Below are 26,581 nucleotides of genomic sequence, written 5' to 3'. Positions count from 1 at the left end.
TACGATTATTTGCAAGCTCAGTGGTAAATGTATCATGAAATTCACTCGAGTTTGTAAGTGTAAATATATCTGATAATGCATTTTTTGCTCCAACAAAATTCTTTGCATTATCTGAATAAAGAACAGAAATAGCGCCACGACGCGCAATAAATCGCTTGAATGCAGAAAGAAATGAACTGGTACTAAGGTCTGTAGTAAGCTCAACGTGTACAGCTCGAACCACCATACAAACAAAAATGCAAAGATAAGCCTTCATAGAGCGGACTCCACGTTTTCGATAAGGAATTATTGAAATAGGACCAGCATAGTCTACAGCGGTATGGACGAAAGCTTTAGATTCGTTTACACGATAGTCTGGTAAGTCACCCATGAGCGGTATAATAGGATGAGGATTTGCTTTAAAACAAAAGTTACATTTATGTATAACTGATCGCACTATGCTGCGGCACGATAGTATCCAATAACGTTGTCGGAGAATCGCCATTAAAGTGACTGGACCAGCGTGACAGTTATGACGATGATAATAGGAAATAATTAACTCAAGTATCCTGTCCTTTCGCGGTAACAAAATAGGATGCTGCTGATCATACTGTAGATTGGCATTTTTTAATCTACCCCCAACCCTTATCAACCCATCAGCATCTAGAAAGGGACATAATCTTTGAATAGAACGCGAGCAGCGGCCACTAGTTTTAAGGCTATGGATGACATCATAGAAATATACCTTTTGTAAAACCTTAAATATCTGTATTTCAGCGTAACTAATATTATCAGCAGAGATATTAGTAGATCTAGGAAGTCTTTTTAGAAAACGGTATATCCATACCACTGTACGGAGAAACAATAACCAAGAAGAAACTCGATGAGACAGTTCTAAAATTGGGTTTGGATCACTCCACACTGTGGCAGGAATAGAGACTATTTTTCTTTCTTCTTCTATATCAACAGCTGTTTCAGAGTTTAGAGATGTAATTGGCCACTCAGATGATTCCAATTCTAACCATTTTGGGCCAGTGAACCAAGTAGAATTATTTACAAATGCAGTGGGTGATAAGCCGCGAGATAGACAATCACTAGGATTTTGATCACCCGCAACATGGTGAAATTTTTCATTTTTAATTAAATTTTCTAACTGCGGTTGTTCTACTATAGAACATAGCGAAATAGCGGTATAACTGTTACATTTATTGGTGCAATCAGAACCCAATAAGGGGACGTTACCAATAATAATGTACCCGAATATTGTGTCGAAAGCGGTAGGTGTGCCAGGTGCGCCAGTAACACGACCCGACAACATTATATCGGCGTAATGCGGTGCACCAATAAGTATCTCTATCTCTGACGGATGAAAATAATTTTCATCCGCCAAAGTAATATTGTTTAAATGTTTCAGCGAAGACTTTTTAACTTGTGCCACCGGTAAACAGTCTGTTATTTTGTCTATAGTAAAGGCATTTAAAGGTATAGAATTATTATTAATCCGAGAAGAAAGAACGGTAGAAACTTCTCCTATTATCGGATTTGAAGCGGAACCTATACCTTTTACAAACTTATTCGAAAATTTAGTAACCTTTAAATTTAATCTTTTGCAACATTTCATGGTTATAAAAGTGCTTTGAGACGCACAATCAATTAAAACACGAACTGTATGTGGTTTACCATTTAAATCATATATATATACTTGCGCCGTACCTAATAAACATGTATTATTACTTTCGGAAATAGTCGGCCGAATATTACAAAGTGAAATATTTGAGTTATTAATCGGCTGATTGTCGCTGCGTGGAGGTAAATTAGGTGTATTATTAGCGGGAGGCCCAGCAAGCGGCGCAGTTGCATTGCTCATGCGATTCAAGTTATTAGCGTGCATGTTTTCTTGAGAAACAGTCGCATTACGACACAGCGTAGAATGATGTCTCATGCGGCAATTACGACAATTCCATGCAGACTTACACTTATTTAACATATGCGATAAACTTAAACAGTTAAAACACCCTTTATTGTTTTTGATAAAAGTGTATTTATCATCTATAGACAATTCGTTAAATGAATTACATTTATATAAATTAAAATGATCGATGCGTTTACAAAATGAACAATTAGACCGCTTCTCTGTAAGCGACACAAACGCACGCGAAGAAACCGGTTTGTTATCGAATGTGCGAGTAGTATCCAAATGCTGAGCTATTCTATTATGCTCGCGTACGAATGCAATTAAATCTTTATAACTAGGTATTGTAGGGTTGTTAATATTATGTAATTCGAAGGAACGAATTGTACTCGAATCTAATTTCTTCAATGATAAATATAGTAATATAAAATCAGCTAAATTTTCTAATTGTAATGATTCTAAACTTGATATTGCGGTGCAGTAATTGTCAAGAAACAATTGTAAATTTTTATGTGAAGCGGTGGTAAGCGGTTTGAAGTCTAGAATCTTTTGCATATAAGCTGAACCCAAACTTCGTTTGTCATGGTATTTGTTTATAAGCGTTTGCCAAATTAAAGCATAATTTTCAGCATTTGGAATTATACCTGCACAAACAGAGAGGGCCGAATCAGATAATTTACTTATTAAATATTGAATTCGTTCGTGATCTGAAAGATCAGGATTTTCATGAATGGTACGTTTAAAGGATTCGTAAAATAACGGCCACTTAATGACATCACCGTTGAAAATCATTAATTCCAACTTTGGTAAGTGAAACGATTTGCGTTGGTGTTGGTTTGCATCAGATAAATCATTCCTACCTACAACAAATTTATTAAATTTCTCAAAAATGAATTTACAGTGACAATACATGTCTTCAAATGCATTCATGCATTCAAAATTGACAGTGTATAAGGGATTAATAGTTAATTCGATAATATTTATTTTACTCACTGTTTCACAAAACGAATCCCGAATATTATCAATTGATATCATACCCGATAAAAAAGAATTTATGTCAGCCTCCTGCGAGGTTTTCTTTGACCTATCGTACAAGTCTTGTACACGTGAAAATAAATTGTCTCGTTTTGCAATTAAAACGGCTCGATCAATTTCAAGCGAACTGTTAGCGCCTTGTTTCTCAGAAGCCGCTTTACGAGTCTCCATAATGACAAAGATATATATATATATATATTAAATTAAGTAACAAACTAAAATAGTATATCGCGGCTCGAAAAGGACCAAACAATGTAATGGCGGAGACCAAGAAAAGGTGGGCCGAGGGGCAAGTGGAATGCGGCGTAAAAAGAAGAAATATGGGAAACACCACTCACCTTTAGTCCTCAGGCACTTCACTTGTCTCCGTGGGAGAAGACCACGTATAGAATATTAAGCGGTGAGTACTTGGTACTCTGCGGTAGCGTAAACACAGTAGTAGAAGTGAGCAAGCGTGACCTCGCGACGGCGGTAGTGGCTTCTCTCTGAGGCGCGGGCGCAAGTCTCATGTCCCCTCCTTCCACACTTTAATATTGAGAGAGAGAGAGAGAGTGGTGTTTAAGGAACGGGTGCGGTTGGGACAGAAAATGAGGACAGAGAGGACTAAGGTGATTGGATGGCGTGAACAGTATCAATTGTCAGTGCAAGTAAGTCACAAAAGAATCCAAAAAGACTACAGTTACACCACTCGACTGGACTCGATATCAGATTTGCCTACGTACCTAATCGTATCAAAAATACTGATACCTTAAAGTATCGCGTACTTCTTATAATAAACGTGAATGGATTGATGAAATTGAAATGGATTAATGATATACGGTCGACATGCGCCACACAGACCAAAAAGTTAGAGACGGTGTATTAAAAGTTTCACTTTAATTTACAAATAAATAAAGTAATGAATACATATATTAGATAAATTACACCCAGACAAAACAAATGACCGGGCACATCTCACATAATATAAATTGGAACGACAGGTCCGTAATCAGGGTTACTAAGTTTTGTTAAGCTAGTGTGCCTCACCAAATAGTCAATAATATCTTTCTAAATATCTTGTATTTAGAAAAAGTTTCTAACAACAGTCAAACAGTTACTTACACGCACTTATTTTTTAGCTTTAGTACTGTTGTGTCAAATATTTTGTTTTACTTATAGATAAACAATCTCTTCTATATTAGAAAATATGGTGAGAAGAAAAGTATCGATACCGTCAGAAAGTATCGGAACAAAATAATCAATTCCAAAAGTACTGAGTCTCAAAACAAAAGTATCAATACTTCTTGCCTATCACTATTGGTACCACCAGCTGATTCGAAAACTAACACATATTCTTTAATTTAATACTTAAATAAGACAATAATATCCAGCAATTTCTATCTCTCTAAGATATCTTAAGAATTAAAGGAATAAAGTATTCTCTTATAAAAAGTATACATATACTATTTCTAAGCATACGTATGCTGTATAAAAGTGTGCCCTATAAATGTTTAGTCAATTTCATAAAAGTATGTTTTTCTTGAGAAAGCTGAATCTTAAATCTTACATATTTCCTTTATATAGCAAATACAAGCTGTAACTGATCTATAAACCGACATTATTCATTTTTCAGATATGTACAGGGGACCTGCAATAAAAAACAAATTATGATGTTAAAATTGCAATTCATTCAAAATAAACAATTAAAAAGACTTTTGGAACATGGTACATATCTTACCATAATATTTGTGTTAGTACCAGCTTTTGTGTATTTTGAATTGGTTGTAGTTCTCCCTGCAACAGTAGAAGAATGGAGTATCCCATATTTTGTACATTTAGCATGTGCAACATTTCTTCTAATGAATATATTAGGAAATATGATTTATGGAATGTTTACTGATACAAGTATAAAAGGGACAGTTCTGGATTCTGAAAACAAAGAGAATTGGACACTGTGTGCTGTTTGTGAGTGTCTTAGGCCTCCTCGAGCCTGGCATTGCAATACTTGTGATATATGTATACTGAAAAGAGACCACCATTGCACCTTCTTTGCCTGCTGTGTAGGTTACTATAATCATAGATATTTTATGTGTTTTACATTTTATATATTTGTTGCAATGGTGTATGCATTTTATTACAATGTTAAATTTTTAGCCATATACTTAAAATGGAATAATGGCTTGGTTATTGGTAAATTCCTCTTTCCTTTGGCCTGTTTTGTAATAGATTTTGGTGACGAGACTGTTTATGTGTTTCTTGTTGAAATCAATTTTATAGTTGCCATGTTTACTGGATTTCTCTTCTTTTATCATTTTAATAATCTTTTAAAGGGAAAAGTTACACCCGAAATTAAACACAATTCTAAAGAAGTAACTTACAATAGAGGCCTTAAACAGAATGTAATAGAAGTATTTGGGTCAAGGTGGTATTTGGTATGGTTGTCGCCTTATTTTAAAAGCCCATTGCCCGGTAATGGTATTGAATGGAATGGTGAAGATAAGTGTAAATAGTTAAAATAATATGATGTAATTTTTTTTTTGTTTTACATGAAAGCAATGTACTTAATAAATTCTATTTAATCATTAAGTCTTAAAGTAATCTCACAGATTAAGCTATACATACAAAGTTAATATGGTTTTGTTTTAAAACCAATATATTTTATTAAAGTTATAAATAAGTCACTGCCAAACAAAAAAATTAAATGTCATATTTTAATTGTCCTGAATTTTAATTAATTTAACCTTAATTTATGTTTTCCTAACAGTAATGCAGAAGACTAGACTACATATATAATGTAATAGGTAATATATCACTATCTCTTAAAAGTTAGCTCATTAGTAACTTTATGGTTGACTGTTTGGTAATTAAATAAAACTAACAAATCCAAAATCGTTACAAAAAATGATTATATTGTCTTGTCTTTGTTAACCACAAGAAGTAGTTCTAAAATTAACTAAGTTCAATGAATTTAAAAGCGATTAGTGATTTTCATAACAAGTCTTTCCGATTTCATCTCGGCTATTAAAATTAATCGTGTCAGGGGGAGTAAGAGAAGTGCATTTCGCTAATGAAGTCAATATAGCGGTTAAAGCGCGTATTGTGAAGCGAGTTGGGATTGCGCAGTGCGCTGGGCGGGCGGGCGGCAGGGCGAGGGCGGGCGGCGGGCGTCGCTGGCAGTTCTCGCGCAGAAGCGGTGTGGTGTTCACTCGGCCGCGCGCCACGGCGCGACATGCCCAGCTGATGTTTATTTATACCGCGAGCTCGGCGGAGGGCGCGCGCGGGAGGCGTCCCCCTCCGCGGCAACACGGGTCCGCGTGATGCAGCCGAGCGAGCCAGCCGACGCCGCGCTCGCCGCTAGCGGAAGCCCCCCCCAGCGCGGCCTCAACGGTGGCCGCTTCGACTTCGACGACGGCGGCACCTACTGCGGAGGCTGGGAGGACGGCAAGGCCCATGGCCATGGTGTGTGCACGGGGCCCAAAGGCCAAGGAGCGTACGCCGGCTCCTGGCACTATGGATTCGAAGTATCCGGCGTCTACACCTGGCCCAGGTGAGATAGTGTCTCAGCCCGGGCCTCGCACGTGCCCGAAATCCGCGTCCGAAGCGACTCCAAAAATAGTCCGCTATTAATAATTGAGTTCGGTGTTTCGCTAGAAAACGCGTGTACCAGCGGTGAAAGTGCCTAATGTTTCAGTCGTCGAGGAACTATATCTACATATCGATCTGTAGTGTATGATGATGATAAGATATTGATAACGCAAGCCGTGTAGCTATAACTGAAACGTTCATATTGCCCCGTCAATTGACCCATTGTTAGATGTAAACACGTCTATTAGACACCATCTAATATATTTGCAGAAGCACAATGGTTTTATAAAATGTAATTGAGGCTAATGTATTGCAGATGTTCAATCTTTCAGTCACGGGGACTGACATGTGACTGAAAATCATCTAATAACATTTCTATCTTACATTACAATACGTACTGATTTTTCTTAATTCCTTCCAGTTAGACTCAGCACAATCAATAGAAATCAATTCTATAGTACCTATTAACTATCCTACAATACCATAGAACTATCGAACTAACTTAGCTTAAAAGCTCATATAAAAAAATTATATTATTATATGAGATATAGACATCAAACAGTATGTGGCTCGGGCAGAATGCGTTGCTGTGCCAGGCTTTCCTATTAATCTCGGCGGACGCCTCCCGTGTAACCCACATTCGCCAGGTCATTGCTCCATCAAAATAGTGTGAACCCGCGACATTGTAATTGAGTTATACATTTCATATTATACTATATTCATCCTGCTTTCTTTGTGAATAGCCAAAATAAATAAAACTTTTACCCCTACCTTTTAGTGGGATGTGTGATTAATACTTATATAAATATATTCTAGATGCACACATCCCATGAACTTTGGGAAATAATATTTATTTATGAAATAATTATTTACAAGAAATTAAGTTTTGTTAACCAATGGTGAATATCTATAAAACCCGCTCACCGTCTACAATTCTTGTATTCTAAACTTCTATTCTCCTAGTATCTAGAGAAATAATATCACTTCCGAACGCCCTTGACCTGTCAAATATCACTTACATGCATACATACATAATATATAAAACCTAACTTCAACCACAAGGGTGGCTCTAGTTGACATCTTGACCTAAAATGTAGATGGTTACAACAGTACTCAATGTAGGCTTTGACTTGACAACGTCTCAAGATTTCACATCTTAATTGACTTCGGTGAAGTGTGTTTTACATTTCTTATATAAACTTTTTGTTTAGATTTACATTTTAAAGTAAAAGTATATAATTTATTTGCTAATTATAAACTAATTTTGCAACGTATGAAATCGTATAAAGAACAATTTAAGATCAAACAATAATTGCTTAACTTGTTCATGTCGAAAAAATGCTCCATTGTTTCTGTTAACACCAACCTTGCTTAAAAAGGGGAAATCGTAAAAGAAAAGTTACATTAATTTTGAAATTCAATTGTTATAATAAATCGTTAATTTTGATTACAACATGTACTCTATTTGAAGTATCGTGTGGGGCAGGAACATTTCAGCATATTTATCTTTGATGTTTAAGCACAAAGAACTCAATGAAATCAATGAATAAGAAAATGATAATGCTTTCTATGCTTGTAGTGTCTGCTAGAACCTGAAACAATATTACGTTTCGCCCGGAATCTAATCACTTCGGATTAAACCGGCTTAAAAATTACTTCTTGTTAGTAACATAATTTCGGCGGAATAATAAGGTGTTCTTAAAACATTCTCGTGTTGATATAATATCAAATTATATGGACGTATCATAACAAGTTAACGTAAATTTTTATACTTGATAAAATTACAATGAAATGATCGAATAACTGGTTCGTTAGTTTAGTGTAAGACACATTTATATTTTTATCATTAATATTTTATTTAAGACGCAAATGGTGTAATAAAACGAACACTTATTATAAATATAAGAGACTTAATTGGCAACACAGTGCGTATTCGAGATCATGGCTTCGATAGCTGGTGAAACAAAAAATCGTGACTAGTTCAAATAAATAGAACGCTAACGCTTACTAAATCACTTACTGAAACAGACGCAGCAATTGTACACGCAACAAGTAATGCAAGACTACGCGCACTTATTAAATTAGTAACATGGAGCTAAATTGTACATATACAATATAAATAGTAGCAAATAAGCTCCTAATATGTAATAAAAATATAGTTAAATTCGACTCAAAGCGAGTGCTGAAAAGTAATTTAACAATTGTGGATATTTTTGACGCTTTAAGTACTTAGACTTATTATGGTTTGTTCACTATTAAAGTATAATAATATCAAATAAAATAGTAAGACATGGTAAATCAGAGTAGCTTTGTTAATATTGCTTTAGTATGTTAGAGAGGTAATTGATTAAGGTAATTGAATTTTGTTATTTATTCACCCGGCAATTCATTTGTATAAGTGCACTGTTAAGTAAAAATAAAATGTCGATGTCACCTCGTCATAGTTGAGCGTAATTTCATGGGAATGATGCGTCACGTCATACGTGGGCGGACAATACCGCCCTGAATCGTACAAAGGTACGTTCAGTTTTCGATGGAAAACAATGTACCTGTTTTTCAACACTTTTCGTTTGAGACTGTAATGAAACGATACTAAAAGCAAATATTATTAATTCGCAACACTTTTAATGCAATAGAAGTACATTTTTTCTGGTTTAAATTAAATTAATATTATATTCCTATTAAATAGTAAGTCCCAGTGGTCAGTGTATTTGCATTCCTATGTATTGAGGAATACCTCTGATTTGCATCTATATCATTGACATGTTTTGATTCGTGATTTTGTAGGCACGACTGTAGGTGATCAGCATTTGCCATACATCATCGGTCAAAATGAAACATTTATTGGAACAGTGACATTCGTACCAACGGCCTTAGGTCAATGTCATAGGCTTAACCATGGTAACGGCTAACACTCCTCTCTCACCGCGCTGCAAGCGGTTTAATATAGTTCAACTATAAACAACCATCAGGTGTAATAAATCAGTAATTATTGCTCTTGTTAAATTAATTTTTAAATAAATTCGGTTCAATCAGGATTTTATTTGCTTTCGCCTGGGTTCCATTATGTTAATCAAGGGTATGTAAAATTGGTAACATATTTATTTCACTGTATATACAAAAAGTATGTAATTTAGATATTCCGTTATAAGGAAAGTACCTTATAACGAAATATCTAAATTACATACTTAAAAGTAAATATTGAAGTGAACCAGATCAAACAAACGTCTGCCGCCAGAACCTATATTTAAAATTCTTAGTTACTCCAATGTTAGTTTAAGTTCAGTTGTTAATTTAAGTTTACTTGTATCTCTCTATGTTTCGTCATGAGAGTGTCCATGGGCGGTGGTTTCACTTAGCATCAGATGACCCTCCTGCCTGTTTGCCCCCTGTTCTATAAAACATATATTATTATATATGGTATTTCCATAGCACATAGTCCAACAACTTTTCCTTAAATTAAAACAATACAATAAATATTTGCAATTAGCACAATAATTTTTATTTATAATATTCATTGTTTAACGAATTATTCTACAACGTACGAGTTCTTGGGATGGAGACAAAAAAAAATACATTTTGACGTAAAAATAGCCAGTGAAAGAAACGTGTTGAGGTTAATGTACGTAGTACATTATTTGCAAACTAAATTCTATATAAGACCAGCTAAAACACTGGTACTCAGTTGTAATGAGAAGGCATACATTTACATAAGAAACAGGGGTGAATACTGTAGGGAGTAGCGACGCCGCCCTAGTTCTCGTTCAAGGTTATTTAGTTTCAGTGTTGTTGGTAATACTATACGTAGGCAGTACTTGTCTGCAAAATACGTTAACAAAGAAATAAAAATTTATTTCTTCTAATTTGTCTAGATTTCTGTAAAACTTATTTTCTATAACGATGTTAGTGCCGGTCTAAACCCGATTAGTGATTTTGTTAAATCGTACTAAGTATCTCTGGATTTACTGACCTAATTTCTAATGAATGAAGTAATTATTTTAGTTTTTGGCGCAACGCAGGTCACAGAAGTTTCATATGGCAGGGTTGCTGATTTTAATAAGGAAAATCTTATACCTATTCTTATATACCAATTCCGTATAATATATTCCCACGGGAAACGGATATAAAAAACTCGTCTTTTCTCTTCATGAAAACTCTTTTCAACGGAGAATATCTACCTACACATGGGGAATTAAACTAAAGGTAAAATACTATACTTGTAGGCTTTACAGTTACAGTAATATAGACTATGTGCGACAATAAGTAGGTTTGACACCACTTTTCTCCCACGACCGATCTTAGCGCAAGTAGTAAAAGACGCAATTTATATATACACATTTCGCATTTACGTTTAAACATATACATATTATTACGTTTAACCAATTCCTATAGTAAATAATTCCTATGTTAATTGTCCTTTTGGCAAGAGTTAACCAAACGACGCATTTGTCATTCTCCCGGTTGACACCATTAAAAAAGATTTCGTTTCCCCAATCTAACTAACGTAAAATAATATTGTCTATAATTCATATAGAAAAATATTTTTGTTTATTGTAATAAAAAACTACATAGTCTGCAATGGGCGTAGTTAAAGCTACAAGTCGGCTTCAAATAAATAATGACGTCGTTATGTAGCATTATATTTTATTAATAAATGTACCTCGTAGCTTACGTCAATTCCGTAGAACACCGTTCATTCTTTAGTATCCGCTATGTAAGACTCATTTACAATATGTGCAGAAGTTATGTATATAGCTAGTATATACCTAGTACATGAGTTACTAATAATAAGTACGATTCCAAAATATACGATACTATTTTTTAATTAAGATTCTAAAATAGCTTTATTCCCGTTTTAGATAGTCGGCATCAAAGACATCTTGAATTAATAGAGTCTTTATTTATTTATATTATCCTAAAGGGGTAGACAGAGACTACAGATCTCCAGTTGCTACGCTCCTGACTTACCTCTCTCGCTTCATCCACTTTCATGACATTCACCATGCATGCTCGTCGATTATGCGTACTTTTACTACAGGTATTTAACACAATTCTCTTTCGTAAGCAAAATCACTTATAACGATTGTAACTTGAATTTAATACGTACTCGACAAAGACATTAAAATACATGTTACAATATTTCACGTGAAATTATAATAACTTTTTCTATACTCGTATTTTGGATAACATATATTTGCAATACCACTCAGTCATTAACTTACACATAAGGTTTTTATCAGTTCGTTTTTTACATTTAGGGGAAAAAACAATAGGTCTATTCCTTTATAAGAAATGTATTTTCCTTTTGTAACCGAAAACTTACCCATATAAATTAGTCAGTCTAATCGAACCGTTTAAACTAAAGGTCGTTTCTTTTCACAGCGTCAACACAATTTAGTTACTCACTCAAGAAGTTAAAAGAGTATTAGTTTTTATAAATGAGAGGGTAAGAATATAAGAAAGATTCATAATCGTCTTAAACAGTTGTTTTTCCGAATTCCAGTGGGAGCTCATTCGAGGGACAATGGCAAAACGGAAAGCGCCACGGCCTGGGCGTGGAGACTCGTGACCGATGGCTGTACCGTGGCGAATGGACACAGGGCTACAAAGGTCGCTATGGAGTCAGACAGAGCACTACCAGCAACGCCAAGTATGAAGGCACCTGGGCAAACGGAATGCAAGACGGATACGGCTCCGAAACATACGCCGACGGCGGTCAGTACATACTCATTGCCAAATGATTTGAATGCCGACTAAAATACTTCAGTTTACATGACCGTGACGTTCTAGTGTTGTGTAATCTTAGGATTTTTAAATCAAAACAATTAAAACCACATTGGCAACGGCTAAACGATATAAATTAAACATACATTCACTTGTCTTGGAATTCTAATATATCTGTAATATCATGACGTCATCACAAGGCGTACATCGTAAGAATCATGAGAAACTGATATTTTGATAGTTCGAATTAATCATTTGGATTACATTAATTTAAAAAGCATTTATACCTAAGGCGCGACTTACCTACTACTTCCGTTCTTAATTTCGGATTTAGCTGTGGGTTGCAATTAGTAATAAGTGTTCCATGAGGGATAGAGAGCTTAGCTAGAAGCTTAGATTTCACAAGGTACAGATACAATATAAAAATAATGTTCACAATCAAGTTTATATTTAATAACGTTAGGGGAATATTTAATTTGCAAGAAAGTGAAACTATGGGAATATCCCACAGAACAAATATAAAATTGAGTCATGTTTTGCTTCTGTAAGCAGTTATTGATATTATAGCCTACATTTTATACCGGACATGTTTTCATAAATTAGTCATCGTTCGAAACGGTTCATAAAAGTTTGGTCTACCGGTCGTTATCTGTTTTATAGCTGCGAACTAATTTTCCTATACAAGAGTCAATCCCTCCTGGTACAATTCTTTCCACAGCTTAATAATAGCGCAGATGGAAAGCACCCAATGACCTAAATAATGAATGTGGACTGAAAAGAAAACCACAGTTGTGCAATGCCTACAAAAACATTAGTCGGTGCGTGATGCTATGCACAATAATTTAATCTCAGTTCAAATGAATCACGCTGCAAGCAATAATACAATTCCAATGAATTCTAGCGTGTATCAATACGTTGTATTATCGGATAGATTTATCTTAATGTTATAAGTGTACGTTTTTAAAACAGATTATAATTTTTTAGGTAATTAATGTTACAATCTATATATAATTTTATCCATTCCACAATTTATACTGAGGATAGATGTTATGATTAAAACACAAGGCACTGTTAAAAGTTTTAGCAATTTTAACTTCGGTCACGAATACATAGCGAATTGCATTTAAAATCAAACTGACGCCTAATCAAACGAGAGTTATCTTCAAAACTACACCAATTTCTTAATTCTTTGTTCTTTCTAAAGTCGATAGAGAAACAAATTCCACTATTGCGTAGTTTAGTTAGTAAGTATAGTTTGTAAGTACAGAGTGCTATGGCAACGCGTCACATAATAATATTCGGCTTGTTGAGTCACGGCCGCATTAAGATTTGTCATTCATAAAATCGCGGATGTGACATTCTTCCTAATTTAATATTGAAAATTCGTAAAGAAAAATTTCGGTTGCTCTTAATATTTCGCTTTCCATCGATTTCATTTGCTATTTAGATACAGTAAATTTAGATTGATTTATGTGTTTCAATGGTTAACAGCTGTAGAACGGCCACTGATAGGAAATATCAGTAGGCATTTTCATTTGTTTTATATGAATGGCTTTTGTGAGTTGGCCCTGCACGCTCCGCCATCTGCGGCCCTCAACGGTTAAAATTAGCATGGACACGCCTGCTTTGCGCGCCGCATCGACATTTATCGACGGCTTATTTCATGCTAAAACAAAAGAATAAGATTTTACGAAACCATAATCGCCTCCTTAATATACTTGGTCCGGCATTGCGTATTTCTTAGAGTGTTTAATTTTCCGGACAACATATTTACTAAGCAATAAAAAAGCTGTATAATTAAAATTAATTGTTACACGAACAACGAAATGATAGACTAGGTAGTAGTTTTAAGATTATTAAACGATCGATATATCCGGTCACACAATAATAGAGTTTGAATCCCAGGAATTTAACTACCACATGAATAATAACTTGACATTATTTTAGTTTAATTATTTTTTATCAGATATTCTTATTGCATTTGTCAGGACGAGGTTTTATGCGCCGATATTTCCCAACACCAATTTTACCATTTAGTTAAAAATATTTCTGCATTTTAAGAGCATGTGAGGTTTTATGCGAGTTAATTTTCAGCAATTCCGCTTGAATTTATAAATGCAATGAATGCGTGATGCATTGCAGATGTTTTAAAAGTAAAAAATAGGACGTATTTGGTACTTTAATGGGCAATAAACTGTGTGTAATGTAATTTAAGTTATTCTCTATTAAGCAAAATTATTTATTGCTTTTAGAACGGATCTAAAATAATAACTATTCGTTGTTGTTGTTTTTCTATTGAAAGTGATAGATTCGGAAGGCCAACTCAGACCGCCTCAGTGTATGCAAATCTCGTAGACTCGTACACTCGTAACTCCAAGTTAATTCTTTTCTTGACAATATTTCAAATAAACTTCCTTTTTTTATATAAAGATTGACTTTATGTTGGAAGCCTTTTTCGGTCCCACCTTTGTCTTATACTTAACCTTCTGTGTATTTTACCGTATACCTATTTTTAAATGTAAAATTATGCCTCTTTATAGTAAATCATAGTAAATCTTTACCACATCTCTTTATGACCAAACTTTACTGACCATTTCACAAGCTTGCGCACACCAGGTGACGAATACACGAATTCTTTAATCATAATGACGTTACGTAAAAATAAAGTACAGAACTACGTATTTTTAGTTTTACACATCTGGTTGGGTTAGCTTGCCGTTTTGTTCCTTGTTTATAGTTAAAAATGTAAAAATCAAATAAAAATAATCAATTTGATATGAAAGCAAAAATAATAATTGATTAAATACTTTACAGGGACGTATCAAGGACAATGGATGCGAGGCCTCCGTCATGGCTATGGAGTGCGTACGTCTGCGCCATTCGGTCTCGCGTCCCACTATCGTGGTGGTACCCGAGAACACCGGGGCTCCATGTCGTCCCTGGCGGACACGGGGATTCCAGACCCCTCCGATAGACGCAACCATCGCATGGACGAAGCGAGAGGCGGCTTCGTGCTTAGAACCAGCTCTGATGAGCCTCCAAGAAGACGGGGCTCGTTGGGAGAAAAGGCGAAAAAGGGATTGTTCAATGTAAGTTTATCCTGCTTTGGTTTTTCTATATTGTTAAGGGATTATTCATTATGTAGATTCATTAGATTGCAGTAAAATGAGATATATACGTAGATTAAATGATGGAAATATCGAGTAGGTACATCTCTATCGAACACTGCATAGATTTTCCTTTTGAAATCATAAAGAGAACACAGATGATATAGAGCTTTGTCGTGTATACTTCACACGTTATCAGTCGTGTTGCGATTACTCGATATAATTTTTAACTTTAAGTCTAGCGAGTAAGAAATTACATATTTTTTTTAAACAATTCAGTTATAGAACATATTTTTATTATATTTGCGCGTATACCTTTGTAATTAAAAATCTGGCGGATGGATACTTAAGCATTATTTTTATTTCGAATTGCATATGATTATTATCTAAATTAAATATATAATTTCAGAGGTTTCGTCGTGAGCGCAGTGCTGGTGACTTGGACCCGCGAGGGACTGCTTCTGTCAGGTCTGGAGGTTCCGGCGGGTCCGCGGCCTCATGGGTCTCGTCTGTCGAGAGCACCCATTCCGCTACGACTAGGGTCTCGTTGCATACCAACTCCAACACTAGCTTCATTGTTGAGGTAATATAAAAAATCAAGTACAAGTTTTCACTTGTTTATTTCAAATACTGGAACAAGCTATGACCAAGTATATGGAGATTGGACGGGATAACTTATATTGAGGTTATATGATTCGGATCCAACGCCCTATATTGCATTAGCCTGCAAAGAAAAGCCTAATACGGAAATAACTAATATACTAGCTATAAGATGTATATAATTTCAGTGATACTTATATACACCTTATAATAATAAAATGATTAATTTAATAATAATCTTATTTCATACCTTCAACGAATTTAAGATATTTTTATTTTTTTTAATGTACTTTACAAGGCAACGACTCTATGTTAGTAATCAGGGAATGTATGACTAATAATTTTACAGGACGAACACTTAGATGCTTCTGTTACTGAAACGTATATGGGAGAATGGAAAAATGACAAACGAACTGGCTTCGGTATTAGTGAGCGCAGTGACGGCCTTCGATATGAAGGAGAATGGTTTTCAAATAGAAAGTATGGCTACGGTGTAACAACGTTTAGAGATGGCACTAGAGAAGAGGGCAAATACAAAAACAACGTTTTAATAACAAGCCAGAAACGCAAACATATGTTTCTAATGCGTTCGGCTAAATTTCGAGAACGGATCGACTCGGCGGTTAATGCTGCACAGCGGGCTTCTAAGATTGCATTACAAAAAGCTGATATTGCTATTTCCAGGTAATTTGGTGGTACTATTTCGTTTATTCTCGCTTTATCCTTTTAACTTATTTAAAAATATATTAGACATTAACCAAGTAAAACTAAACTTCTTTAGAAATGTAAATTATTACAATCAAAATGATTGCATTTCATTAATTAAATGAGCTCATTGCATTACAGGACAGCAACGGCGCGGGGGAAAGCTGAGCAAGCCGATGAAGCGGCGGACCAAGCTAAAGAAGACTGTGATATAGCACAAGCTACTGCTAAGCAGTTCGCTCCCGATTTCAGGCATCCCGGATTTGATAGAATAGGTTTAAGAGAACGATATAGACAAAAGCCTTTTGAATCACAGGTAATGGCACCCCCAGTGCAAGAATCTGAAAAGATCTTGGACGGAAAGAGCATTCCAAATCACATCCCTCCGACCCACACGCAACTCCCTCAAATGAATAAAATTCCAAATGCAATATCTTCAAGAAGACCCTCGACGCAATATGGAAAACCAGCACAGTCTGTTGACCCAAGATATGCAAATAATACTAATTATAACACTGACGATAGAAATACAGGAACAACCTATGACTCTTACTATAATGCCTCACACGAAACATGGCCTAATAGTGGTAATGTACAAAATCCTGCTTACGATAATCAAAAACAATATCAAGATTCTGGAGCCAGTTATGGCTTAAATCCACAAGCTACAGCATACCGCTTACAACAACAACAAAGTGTCGATCAGAGTAATCAACAATACACAAATCAAGATCGTCGAGTGTCATCAGCAACGAGGCAGTCACTGAATCAAAGACTTCCGCAAGAGTGGAATACTGGACCAGGAATTCCGAGACGACAAAGTATACTCGCTCAACCACGTCAGGACCCTCAAAGTACCACGTATGTGGATAGCGGCACAGCAGTATATGGACGGAATGGACTACGTACGGGTACGGTTCATTCGGAAGGAGCACTGGATAAGCAGATGCCTAATGTAGATCAACAAGGCTATCGACAAGATACACAAACATATAGACAACAAGAACCGGCATATAGACCAGGCCCAGATCAGCAATTTAGCCAACAGCCTGATCTCCAAAATTATAGACAAGCACCGGACCAGCAACTTTACAGGCAACCGACTATGGACCAACAACAGTATCGGCAGGATCAGGATGTCATTAATGGAGAGAGAGATTTAAGGCAGACAACAAGTCGGCCATCGATTGATTACTTCGATCACTATAAAAGACCCCCAAGCCGAGATTCGAGTGTTGACAGATACGGAAGGCGATCAAGACAACCGTCGGTGGAAGCTGCAGTACCAAGTAGCGGGTCAAGGTCAGGGTCTGTAGCACCACAACCAGCTTCATCATCGCGGCCACCATCACGAGCGGCGACTCCCGCTAGTAATGGACACCTAGCGTCTGGCCGAGGTTCTATTTCCCGCGCGTCGTCTCGGGAGCAACAGCCCTTTGAAGATACGTTATTGCGGAAACGTACTTTGGGCCAAGAAATATCACCGTCTCCTTACCAGCCAAAGCGTACGGAGAGTTTGTATGTTACGCAAAACCCGACGCCACCACCGGCTGCGCCTATGGGAGGCGGTGGTGGCGGCGGAGGCGGCGGTGGACGCAAGGTAAGATTATTTTCTTACTGACTAACTGTTTATTACTTAATATACATACAACATAAAATTTAATATTTTACGAGCATTAACCTTCGAACTCATGAAGAGAATTGGGACTGTGAATAATCTAGCAACATTCCGTAAATATCTTATATTTAAATATGTTAAACGTGTAGGTATTCATTTACTATTTTATATAATAAAATTAAAATGTAATGCTAATGAGAATGAACCTAAATCTGGCTTGCAAAGTATCGTGACACATTACTTTCGGTTAGTATAATTACCGGACTAACTAAAATCATTTGGCACTCGTACAACACAATTAAAAAATACAAATAGCAGTAGCGTAATCGTGTCGTGACTCCATTACCTACCCGATGTGATTCATTAAACCTTAATTTGAATTTCGATTTATTGAATGTAGCAAATGTATTGACTGTTATCTTGATCAATTTTAAAATCATATAATATGGAAAAATCACGGATAAAACAGATAGTTATAGTTGTACACGTTTGGCTCGGGAGTCGGGATGCGGTGAGTGGGCGGCGGGATCTCGCCAGCCCGTTCTATTTCTAATTTGAGACAGTCATCCGTTGCCGCTTTCCGCGCTACACCTCTTTACTAGATATAAATAGGAAATTCCGAATATTTTATAAAATAAACAAAACTATTTATTTGCGGTATTCACACTATAAAAACTTGTGTAACATTTCACGACATGAAGCAACAAAACTTTTGATAACGTGTGAGGTGTAGATTGAGTAACAATTTAAATAATGTGGTACCAAGTGGATGAAGAGGAGGATGAAGATCTTATGTGCTCGCCGGCGATTCTCGCCCGGCGGGCCTCTGAAAGTTGGATCAATGTTCCTCCCGTTGAGGTATATTTCATAAGGCATTAGTAAATTTTATGAATTTCGCCGATTTTACAATTAAACCAGTTTTGTTAAAAACCTTCTATTTGGATGGACATTAGCTTAAAAAATGTATCAAACACGCCACTTCTTCGACTAAATTAACAATCAGCAATATGCCAAATCTAAAACAATTGTTCTTAGTGATTTTATATACAGGACATTTTCAAAATATTACTCTCAAGATAAAAAAAAAACATTTTATAACTTTTCCAGATGTTAAGTACGCCACAGGCCCTCCAACGTAAAAAGTCGTTGCCAGACGTCGCTGGAATGCCAAGAATGCCAGATGGCGGCGGTATGTCCCGCGAAGAGGTGTCAGCTCTTGGCTCCGCGCGGAGAGAGGAAGTGCGACGAATGTACGAAGAGTCAGAGAAATTAAGAGCCAACCCTCTACTCTACCTAGTCAGTCCGCAAGTCAAGGTAATTTATATGCTGATACAAAAAACAAGATATATTCAATTACACACAAGCATAATTAGACTGACAATACAATCACAGTTGCCATTATTTCTTGTCTTCTACATAATATAAACAAATCTTAGTAATAACATAAACAAATAAATCTGTGTCGTAAATTCTTACAGACAAATAAAATTCATGTAGAATTGTTATCTGTATTATAAGAGAAACAAATGAGTGTTAATTATATTTTCAGGACTGGTTTTCGCGGCAACAGCTAATAATCTTGGTGCTTTTCATCAACATCTCATTAGGAATTATGTTCTTCAAGCTACTCACGTAGCGGCGGCCGGAGGCGCAAACGCGCCGGCATCTATGAGAAAGCCGCAAATACATGTAAAACTCGATTAACAATTTATAACGATTCAAAATCCTTTTGTGTAAAACGAACTGTTAATGTAAGGAGTCCAAGGATACTATTCCTTTTGTAATTAAGGAACTTCGGTTTGCTAGTGTAATTAATGGTGTACGTGTGCGATGTAAGACAAAATTGAATATCGAAGTGCAAATGCCCCACCCTTGCGCAGAGACCAACTTGTGTGTATGATCGCTGTGTACCGGCGATAAGTGTGAGAGGCACTCAACGCTTTAAGCCTGCATATTGTAGGTGTTCGCAATTTACATGGGGAAACATTTTATATATAAACCTCGATATACGGAATTAACGCACAGTAAAGTTACTGAAAGTAATACTTATATATTTGTAAATAATTATATCACATTAGCCTTCGTATTGTATTAGAACTCACGTTGTTTTTTTTGTTTCTATTGTTTATGGAATTGTTGTTACTACTCTTCAAGTCAGAATAATTTAAAAAAGGAACACTTTTGTTATTTCAACTTTAAGTAATTTATTTAAACCGATGGGCCGTTTTATACAAACTTTAGATTGTGATCAACGTCAATTTGTCGTTATAAAATTTTATAAGTCTATATTTATATGATTATTTAGTGTGCGTATGATTGTTAAAATGACATGGTTCATGACAATGCGCGCAGTTGTTAAATTGTTAATTTTAAACGCATTACAATTTTATCACAGTTTCATTATGTAAAAACATAAGTTATCGTTAAGATCTTTAATTACTTGTATCGATTTTATCTACGTTTCAAAAATAAAATATTTTAACAAAAGTACATAGCTTATTATTTTTAATCATATTATTCCTTATAACTTGCAAAGTTCTGACATGAGTCTTTATACCTTAATAGTGGTCACCACATCAAGTTGACAAATGTATTTTTATTTCATATTATGATATATACGTGGATTATAATATTATGAGCAAGAAAAGCATATCACAAACTATGCTAAGCTAATGTGAAGGTTAGTGTCAGAGTCCGAGACGAGGGTTTTAAACATACTCGTTCAGAATCTCACAGTCTCCTCAAGAGTCTATTGATGTGTTGCCATAATAACAATTAATCTAATAATTTACGTTTAGGCCGTTATAAAAGTTTCATTTAAATATCTAGTACCATGTAAGTCAAAGACAGGATAGCCAATTTTAAAATTGAAACTTCGTGAATTTTTTTTACTATACTAAGGGCATGCCCTTATGACATGAGGCTCATCTGATGTTCCATGATACCGTCGCCCATAACACTCACATTGCCAGAAGGCTCGCAAGTGTGTTGCCGGCGTTTCTTTATTGCCATAGTTAATAATGAGGAACACGTTCCCAGTGAATACAATGAATTATTTATTCCTGTGTTTTACGTAAAAATTTACAATAATTATTTTTCTATGATTGAACCTAGGGTTCTCTAAGTTTATTAATCAAACGGACGAGCTGCCAAACAACTGTGCCATGACCTCGGACTTCCTTCACGAGATAAAAATATTTAATTAATAAAAAAATAAAATATATATTGGAAATAACTATTTAATTGACACACTGACACATATTTGAGAACACGGAAAACGTTTTACTAAGCTCTATATAGTATGTGTCCATCTTTCTTTAATCAATTAGATTAATACTCTAAGGCTTCGGCCAATACCAAGGTAGCTTAGCTAGTCATGAATATACCTCAGTCACTGTTATCCAAATCAGACTTTACGCGGGCAAAACGGACAGAAAAATGAACGACCGAATTTTAGACCAAGAAAGCTACGCTCAAAGTGCACCGGTACAGAACTTTAACATTCAAGTGTTTTTTTTAATTTCCATTTGTGTACATTTTATTGCTTCATTGTGACTATTTTAAGGCAAAGGCGGCACACGACGATGGAATAGATTTAGATGATTTGCTCCCGAAGATTGGTGAATTTGGATTATACCAGAAGTGCCTACTATGGCTCGTATGTTTGCCTGCATGTCTACCATGTGGATTTTGTGCATTTAATCAACTGTTTATGACAGACACTCCAGATCACTGGTGTCAAGTGCCACAGTTAAGTAATTTTTCGTTGGAGGAACGTAAAATGATGTCGATCCCAAAAAAGGTAAAAACACATTTTTATATTCAACACACAAATCATCGAAATTATGAAAATTAACAAATTTTAGGCAGAAGACAATTCTACTTACGAAAGTTGTGTTCGATATTCCGTAAATTGGACTGACATTTTGGAATTAAACAAGTCAATACATATAAATGAGAATTGGCCGTTAGAGCCCTGTCTGGATGGCTATGAATACGATAGGTCCGAAGTTATATCCTCTGTTGTAATAGATGTAAGTATTTAATTTTATTAACGCTTTTCCAGTTTTTAGTAGAATATCTACTTAAATGCTATACTATATATTCTGTATAGATTTATCTTGTGTATAACTAATGTATATCATGATTTCAGTTCGATTTAGTTTGTGACTATGATGTTTACCCAACCCTTGGATTAGTAGCGTTAAATGTAGGAGGACCTATAGGAGTATATTCGTTTGGCATTTTAAACGACCGAATTGGAAGAAAGAAATCATTCTTTGCATGCCTATCAACACTGTTACTGGGCAGTATTATGACTGCATATGCACACGAATATTGGTTTTGGGTTGTAGCAAGAATTATTGTCGGACTAACAATTCCCGCTGTTTATCAAATACCTTTTATAATTTGTGAGTACATATTCATATACTCCTAAATAATAACGTGTGTATATAATTCTCATATATACTATATCGTTTCAGCTCTAGAGCTAGCAGGACCTAACTACAGATCATTTGTAACAGTAATGACCTGCATATTTTATACGCTTGGATTAATATTATTATCCGGCGTGACGTACGTACTTCGTGATTGGCGATCTCTGGCTTTAGCCACATCCGTTCCATTCTTTTTCTACTATCTTTATTGGTTTGTTCTACCGGAATCGCCTAGATGGCTACTAATGAAAGAAAGACTGGAGGAGGCTAATAACATTTTAAAAACGATAGCTAGAGTAAACGGCAAACATTTACCTGAAGAATTCACAACTAAGCTCCAAAAACAGGTTCTAGAGCAAAAGGAACACGGCGTGAAAGAAACGAAAAATGCAAACGCATTTTCGTTATGCAAGACTCCTAATATGCGACTTAAGACGATTTTGATAACATTAAACTGGTGCGCGTCTGAAATGGTGTACGTCGGCCTTAGCTATTACGGACCAGCTATTGGTAGCAATCAATATATGAGTTTTTTCTTGTCGTCAGCAGTGGAAATTCCTAGTTACATAGTTTGCTGGATACTAATGGACAAGGTTGGCCGGCGCTGGCCTTTGTGCTTATCAATGGTTATAAGTGGAATTTTTTGCATGGTGACTGTACTTTTACCAAATGGTAATAAAACTAACAAGCCTTTCAAATAAACAAATACTAGAAAAACCAAATACAATCTCTGTTCTGTTTTAGATGCTGAAAATGAAACGCTGATACTGTATTTGATATCGAAATGTTTTATTTCCGCGTCATTCTTGATCATTTACCCGTATGCTGGAGAATTATACCCGACAGAGTTGAGAGGTGTCGGCATCGGTACTTCGGCGTACATCGGAGGACTTGGCTTAATAATAATACCTTTTATAAATTACTTGGTAAGAACGCTGATATTCCACTTACCACAAGAAAGGTGTTTTTCATAATAAGTATAAAGAATAAAACAAAAACTTGTTGGTACATTTTTGTTAGGTTTTTCAGTACCTATTACATACAATAAAGAACTTGAATACAATAAGAAACTTTTCTAAATAGGGAACAAACAACTTAGTACTGCCATTAGTTTTAATGGGGGCGTTATCGGTTGTTGGAGGTTTAACAGCACTCCGGTTACCAGAAACTCTTCACACGTCACTACCACAAACCGCTGAAGAGGGCGAGGAAATTGGCAAGGATTGGACGTACAAAGATTGCTGGAGTTGCGGAGGACCCAGGTAATATGAGGCAACGAATTCCATTAAAATCGAATTTTTAATCTAATTGAAAATATGTAAAAAAATATTTGAATTAATTTTAAGTTATATAAAGAACAATATGTACAAACAAATATACGTAATGATTACACAACCTTCCTGCGTAAATCAAGAGTGGGTGGTTATTGACAGGTCTATAAAGGGATTCCTTTGTGGTCATACAATATACCACATTGTCTACCGCCCGAACCCAATAATTAATCCACAAGATTGAAAACAATCTGATATCAGACCGTGCCAGTCGATCAATCTCCTATCTGCATCCCAATAACCAAATCCCTACGAAGACAATCCATTTTTGGGGACGGATAGAATGCAAACTCTTCGCTCATATTTGATAATCAATATAAACCAAAGCTTTAGCTTTTTTATTGTTTTAAAAATGGTTTAAGTTAAAATCTTAAGTTAGGATATTGGCACGGTTGAACTGTCATTTTCATACAAAGGTCTATCCACATACACCAATCCGACCTACCATAGATAGCTTGTATTAATAATTAACAGATGGCTATTACAATTCGTCGATTGCACACTTTTATCAATATATAAATTAAGATTTTTATCTCAGATGGGCAAAATGATCTATAAACTACGTACGTCAATGCCATATTGATTTTTTTTAATAAGACAAATACTATATCCCTAATGAACCACACAGAAACCTGCAAACGATTAAAACTTTTGCACAAAGTACATTTATTTTGCAGACAAGTCGAATCAGAAGGTGATTCATATGAGAACTTGGATCAATTGGAACTGACCCAGGCTCCAACAATGGAAGATGAAGTGTCAGATCTTCGACCAGCGAGACGGAGTTCCATGAGAAAGTTGGTACGCCAGGCGAGCATACTTGAAACTCAGCGAGACCACGACGGCAGCCTCAAGATGACTTATTGGTTTTAGTGTTCGACGCCTCGTAATAATTCTGATAACTTTTTTATATTTTGGATGGTACCTCATTGTTTAGATTGCTACAATAGATATTTAGGCCAGTCTGAATTTTTTATGTTGTTCAATAAGTTTTCTATAGTTATACGCATGATCTTGATTAGAGATATTATAAAGTGGACATAGATTTTGTAAGTCACATCTGGTGCAATAGTTTCTTCCTTATTTTAGGTTTAAAATTTGTGTTATTTATTCCTGTGGTGAACCTTCAACAATTTCAGCATCATCGAAACATTAATCCAAGAAGACAGTCCCATAAATTTTAAGTTTTGTACTGGGACTTATGGGTTTTATAGATTGTAACAGATTTTATTTTTAGCCATACTTTACTATTTATTTTTATTACTAGAGATACTGTTTTTGAAGAATTATTTCGACGTTACTAGAATAGTATATATTTTTATAATAACCATAAATTATAGACAATTCAGCGCCGTTTACTTAGTAGCAGTAGCACCATTTCATAGGTTGTCATTTGGTTCCTATTTCAAAATTGTATTTAAGTTTAAAATTGTTTATTTACATAATTCAACATGTGGAGCAAACTTCGTTAAAGAATTTTTGTTTTAATGTGTAATTCTCACGCAAGCAATATAGCTTTTAAAACATAGATTATTATTAGATATAATATGTAGAAAAGTAACATAGATTTTAACTAGCTTTATATCGAGTTAAACATTTTCAGCCAAAATTGCCGTGTAAAATTAATCTTGTGATTTTTCCACTCACTAATTACACACTACTTTAAGTTTTATGGTACCCAAAAAAAGTTAAAACGAACAATGTCTAGTTAATGTAGAATAATTTCTTACATATCGAGCGGCAATATCGCTAATGAACTTAACCTTAAAGCTTGTTAATACGCCCTTGAACTAATTGTCTGTAACTAGTTTTTTTTCATTTGATAGATCAATTACAAGATACTCAATTAAACCTACGATAGAAATAAAAATATGTTCGCTAATCGCTGCTACAATTGACCTCGTAACCAAGATTAAAAATAAAATTGATCAAAAACAACTTGCCTTAGGTATATTTATCGATCTAAAAAAAGCCTTTGACACCATCAGTGATGAAAAATTATTACAAAAACTTGAACTCACCGGTGTTACAGGCAAAGCACTTGAAATTTTTAAATCATATATGGAGAACCGTAAACAAATAGGTGAAATGTATAAGTATAAAAAGTAATTAATATAAACCATCAATGCCACATCTAGTAATAAATCCAATCCAAACACCTATGTTGTCGCTTGGTTGAACGTTTCGGGTTTGTTGTGTCTACCTGCATTTTTGTTGCTGTATTTGTTTTGTGAATTTTTGTATAGGTACCTTCTGTGCGTTCTAGTAATAATTATTTAGTCTTGTAATGTTTTCTCAGTAAGCGAATTTTTTAATTCATATGAGAAATAAAGTTTATTCTAACCGTAATATGTAATTGAGATATAAAATGTCTGAAATTAAATTACTAGAGAATTGCAATTGAAAAATATGTACGAAATACTGAAAACTTTAAATAAATTACCAAAGGATATAGGAGTCTCTGAGATTTGCTTTATTATTGATACACACGAAGAAATTATGTCAAGCAGTCATAGCTTATACTCCCATATAACAATTTCGAATTGTATTTATTAGTAGTATGCAAT

The 26,581-nt window shown here is 35.2% G+C and overlaps 3 protein-coding genes across 5 annotated transcripts; all 3 read left to right on the top strand.

Moving 5' to 3' along the window:
- The first annotated feature begins 3,813 nt into the window (after positions 1 to 3,813).
- Positions 3,814 to 5,621, top strand: LOC110999641 (probable palmitoyltransferase ZDHHC24). 2 transcript variants are annotated; one of them, XM_045631805.1, is made up of 2 exons: positions 3,814 to 3,906; positions 4,539 to 5,621. In XM_045631805.1, the coding sequence occupies exons 1-2, from the start codon at positions 3,866 to 3,868 to the stop codon at positions 5,413 to 5,415; spliced, it is 918 nt and encodes a 305-aa protein (XP_045487761.1). In that variant the 5' UTR covers positions 3,814 to 3,865; the 3' UTR covers positions 5,416 to 5,621. The 2 variants fall into 2 exon arrangements, with proteins under 2 accessions (XP_045487761.1, XP_022124497.2); XM_022268805.2 differs by lacking the exon at positions 3,814 to 3,906 and adding an exon at positions 4,003 to 4,434.
- A 176-nt stretch (positions 5,622 to 5,797) lies between these two features.
- Positions 5,798 to 20,734, top strand: LOC110999640 (junctophilin-1). 2 transcript variants are annotated; one of them, XM_022268803.2, is made up of 8 exons: positions 5,798 to 6,452; positions 11,994 to 12,205; positions 15,029 to 15,303; positions 15,731 to 15,904; positions 16,271 to 16,605; positions 16,768 to 18,226; positions 19,352 to 19,558; positions 19,794 to 20,734. In XM_022268803.2, the coding sequence occupies exons 1-8, from the start codon at positions 6,223 to 6,225 to the stop codon at positions 19,878 to 19,880; spliced, it is 2,979 nt and encodes a 992-aa protein (XP_022124495.2). In that variant the 5' UTR covers positions 5,798 to 6,222; the 3' UTR covers positions 19,881 to 20,734. The 2 variants fall into 2 exon arrangements, with proteins under 2 accessions (XP_022124495.2, XP_022124496.1); XM_022268804.2 differs by lacking the exons at positions 5,798 to 6,452; positions 11,994 to 12,205; positions 15,029 to 15,303; ... (1 more) ...; positions 16,271 to 16,605; positions 16,768 to 18,226 and adding an exon at positions 18,441 to 19,102.
- A 900-nt stretch (positions 20,735 to 21,634) lies between these two features.
- On the top strand, positions 21,635 to 26,231 carry LOC110999666 (carcinine transporter). The gene is made up of 8 exons (XM_022268842.2): positions 21,635 to 21,730; positions 21,810 to 22,046; positions 22,111 to 22,278; positions 22,398 to 22,656; positions 22,729 to 23,355; positions 23,428 to 23,609; positions 23,767 to 23,945; positions 24,692 to 26,231. Exons 1-8 carry the CDS (start codon positions 21,683 to 21,685, stop codon positions 24,885 to 24,887), a joined length of 1,896 nt encoding a protein of 631 aa, XP_022124534.2. The 5' UTR covers positions 21,635 to 21,682; the 3' UTR covers positions 24,888 to 26,231.
- The last annotated feature ends 350 nt before the right edge of the window (positions 26,232 to 26,581 follow it).

This window comes from Pieris rapae, chromosome 16 (assembly GCF_905147795.1).
Source record: "Pieris rapae chromosome 16, ilPieRapa1.1, whole genome shotgun sequence".
NCBI lineage: Eukaryota > Metazoa > Arthropoda > Insecta > Lepidoptera > Pieridae > Pieris > Pieris rapae.
This window is presented reverse-complemented; position numbering and strand designations above follow the sequence as displayed.

Excerpts from the sequence above, each read along its gene's own strand:
- LOC110999641 (XM_045631805.1), top strand. The coding sequence starts at position 3,866 with ATGACCGGGCACATCTCACATAATATAAATTGGAACGACAG. Across the intron at positions 3,907-4,538 it reads AATATAAATTGGAACGACAG|ATATGTACAGGGGACCTGCA; the intron begins GTCCGTAATCAG and ends TTCATTTTTCAG.
- LOC110999640 (XM_022268803.2), top strand. The coding sequence starts at position 6,223 with ATGCAGCCGAGCGAGCCAGCCGACGCCGCGCTCGCCGCTAGCGGAAGC. Across the intron at positions 15,905-16,270 it reads ACACTAGCTTCATTGTTGAG|GACGAACACTTAGATGCTTC; the intron begins GTAATATAAAAA and ends ATAATTTTACAG. Across the intron at positions 18,227-19,351 it reads GAGGCGGCGGTGGACGCAAG|ATGTTAAGTACGCCACAGGC; the intron begins GTAAGATTATTT and ends TAACTTTTCCAG.
- LOC110999666 (XM_022268842.2), top strand. The coding sequence starts at position 21,683 with ATGAACGACCGAATTTTAGACCAAGAAAGCTACGCTCAAAGTGCACCG. Across the intron at positions 22,279-22,397 it reads TATCCTCTGTTGTAATAGAT|TTCGATTTAGTTTGTGACTA; the intron begins GTAAGTATTTAA and ends TCATGATTTCAG. Across the intron at positions 23,946-24,691 it reads TGGAGTTGCGGAGGACCCAG|ACAAGTCGAATCAGAAGGTG; the intron begins GTAATATGAGGC and ends TTTATTTTGCAG.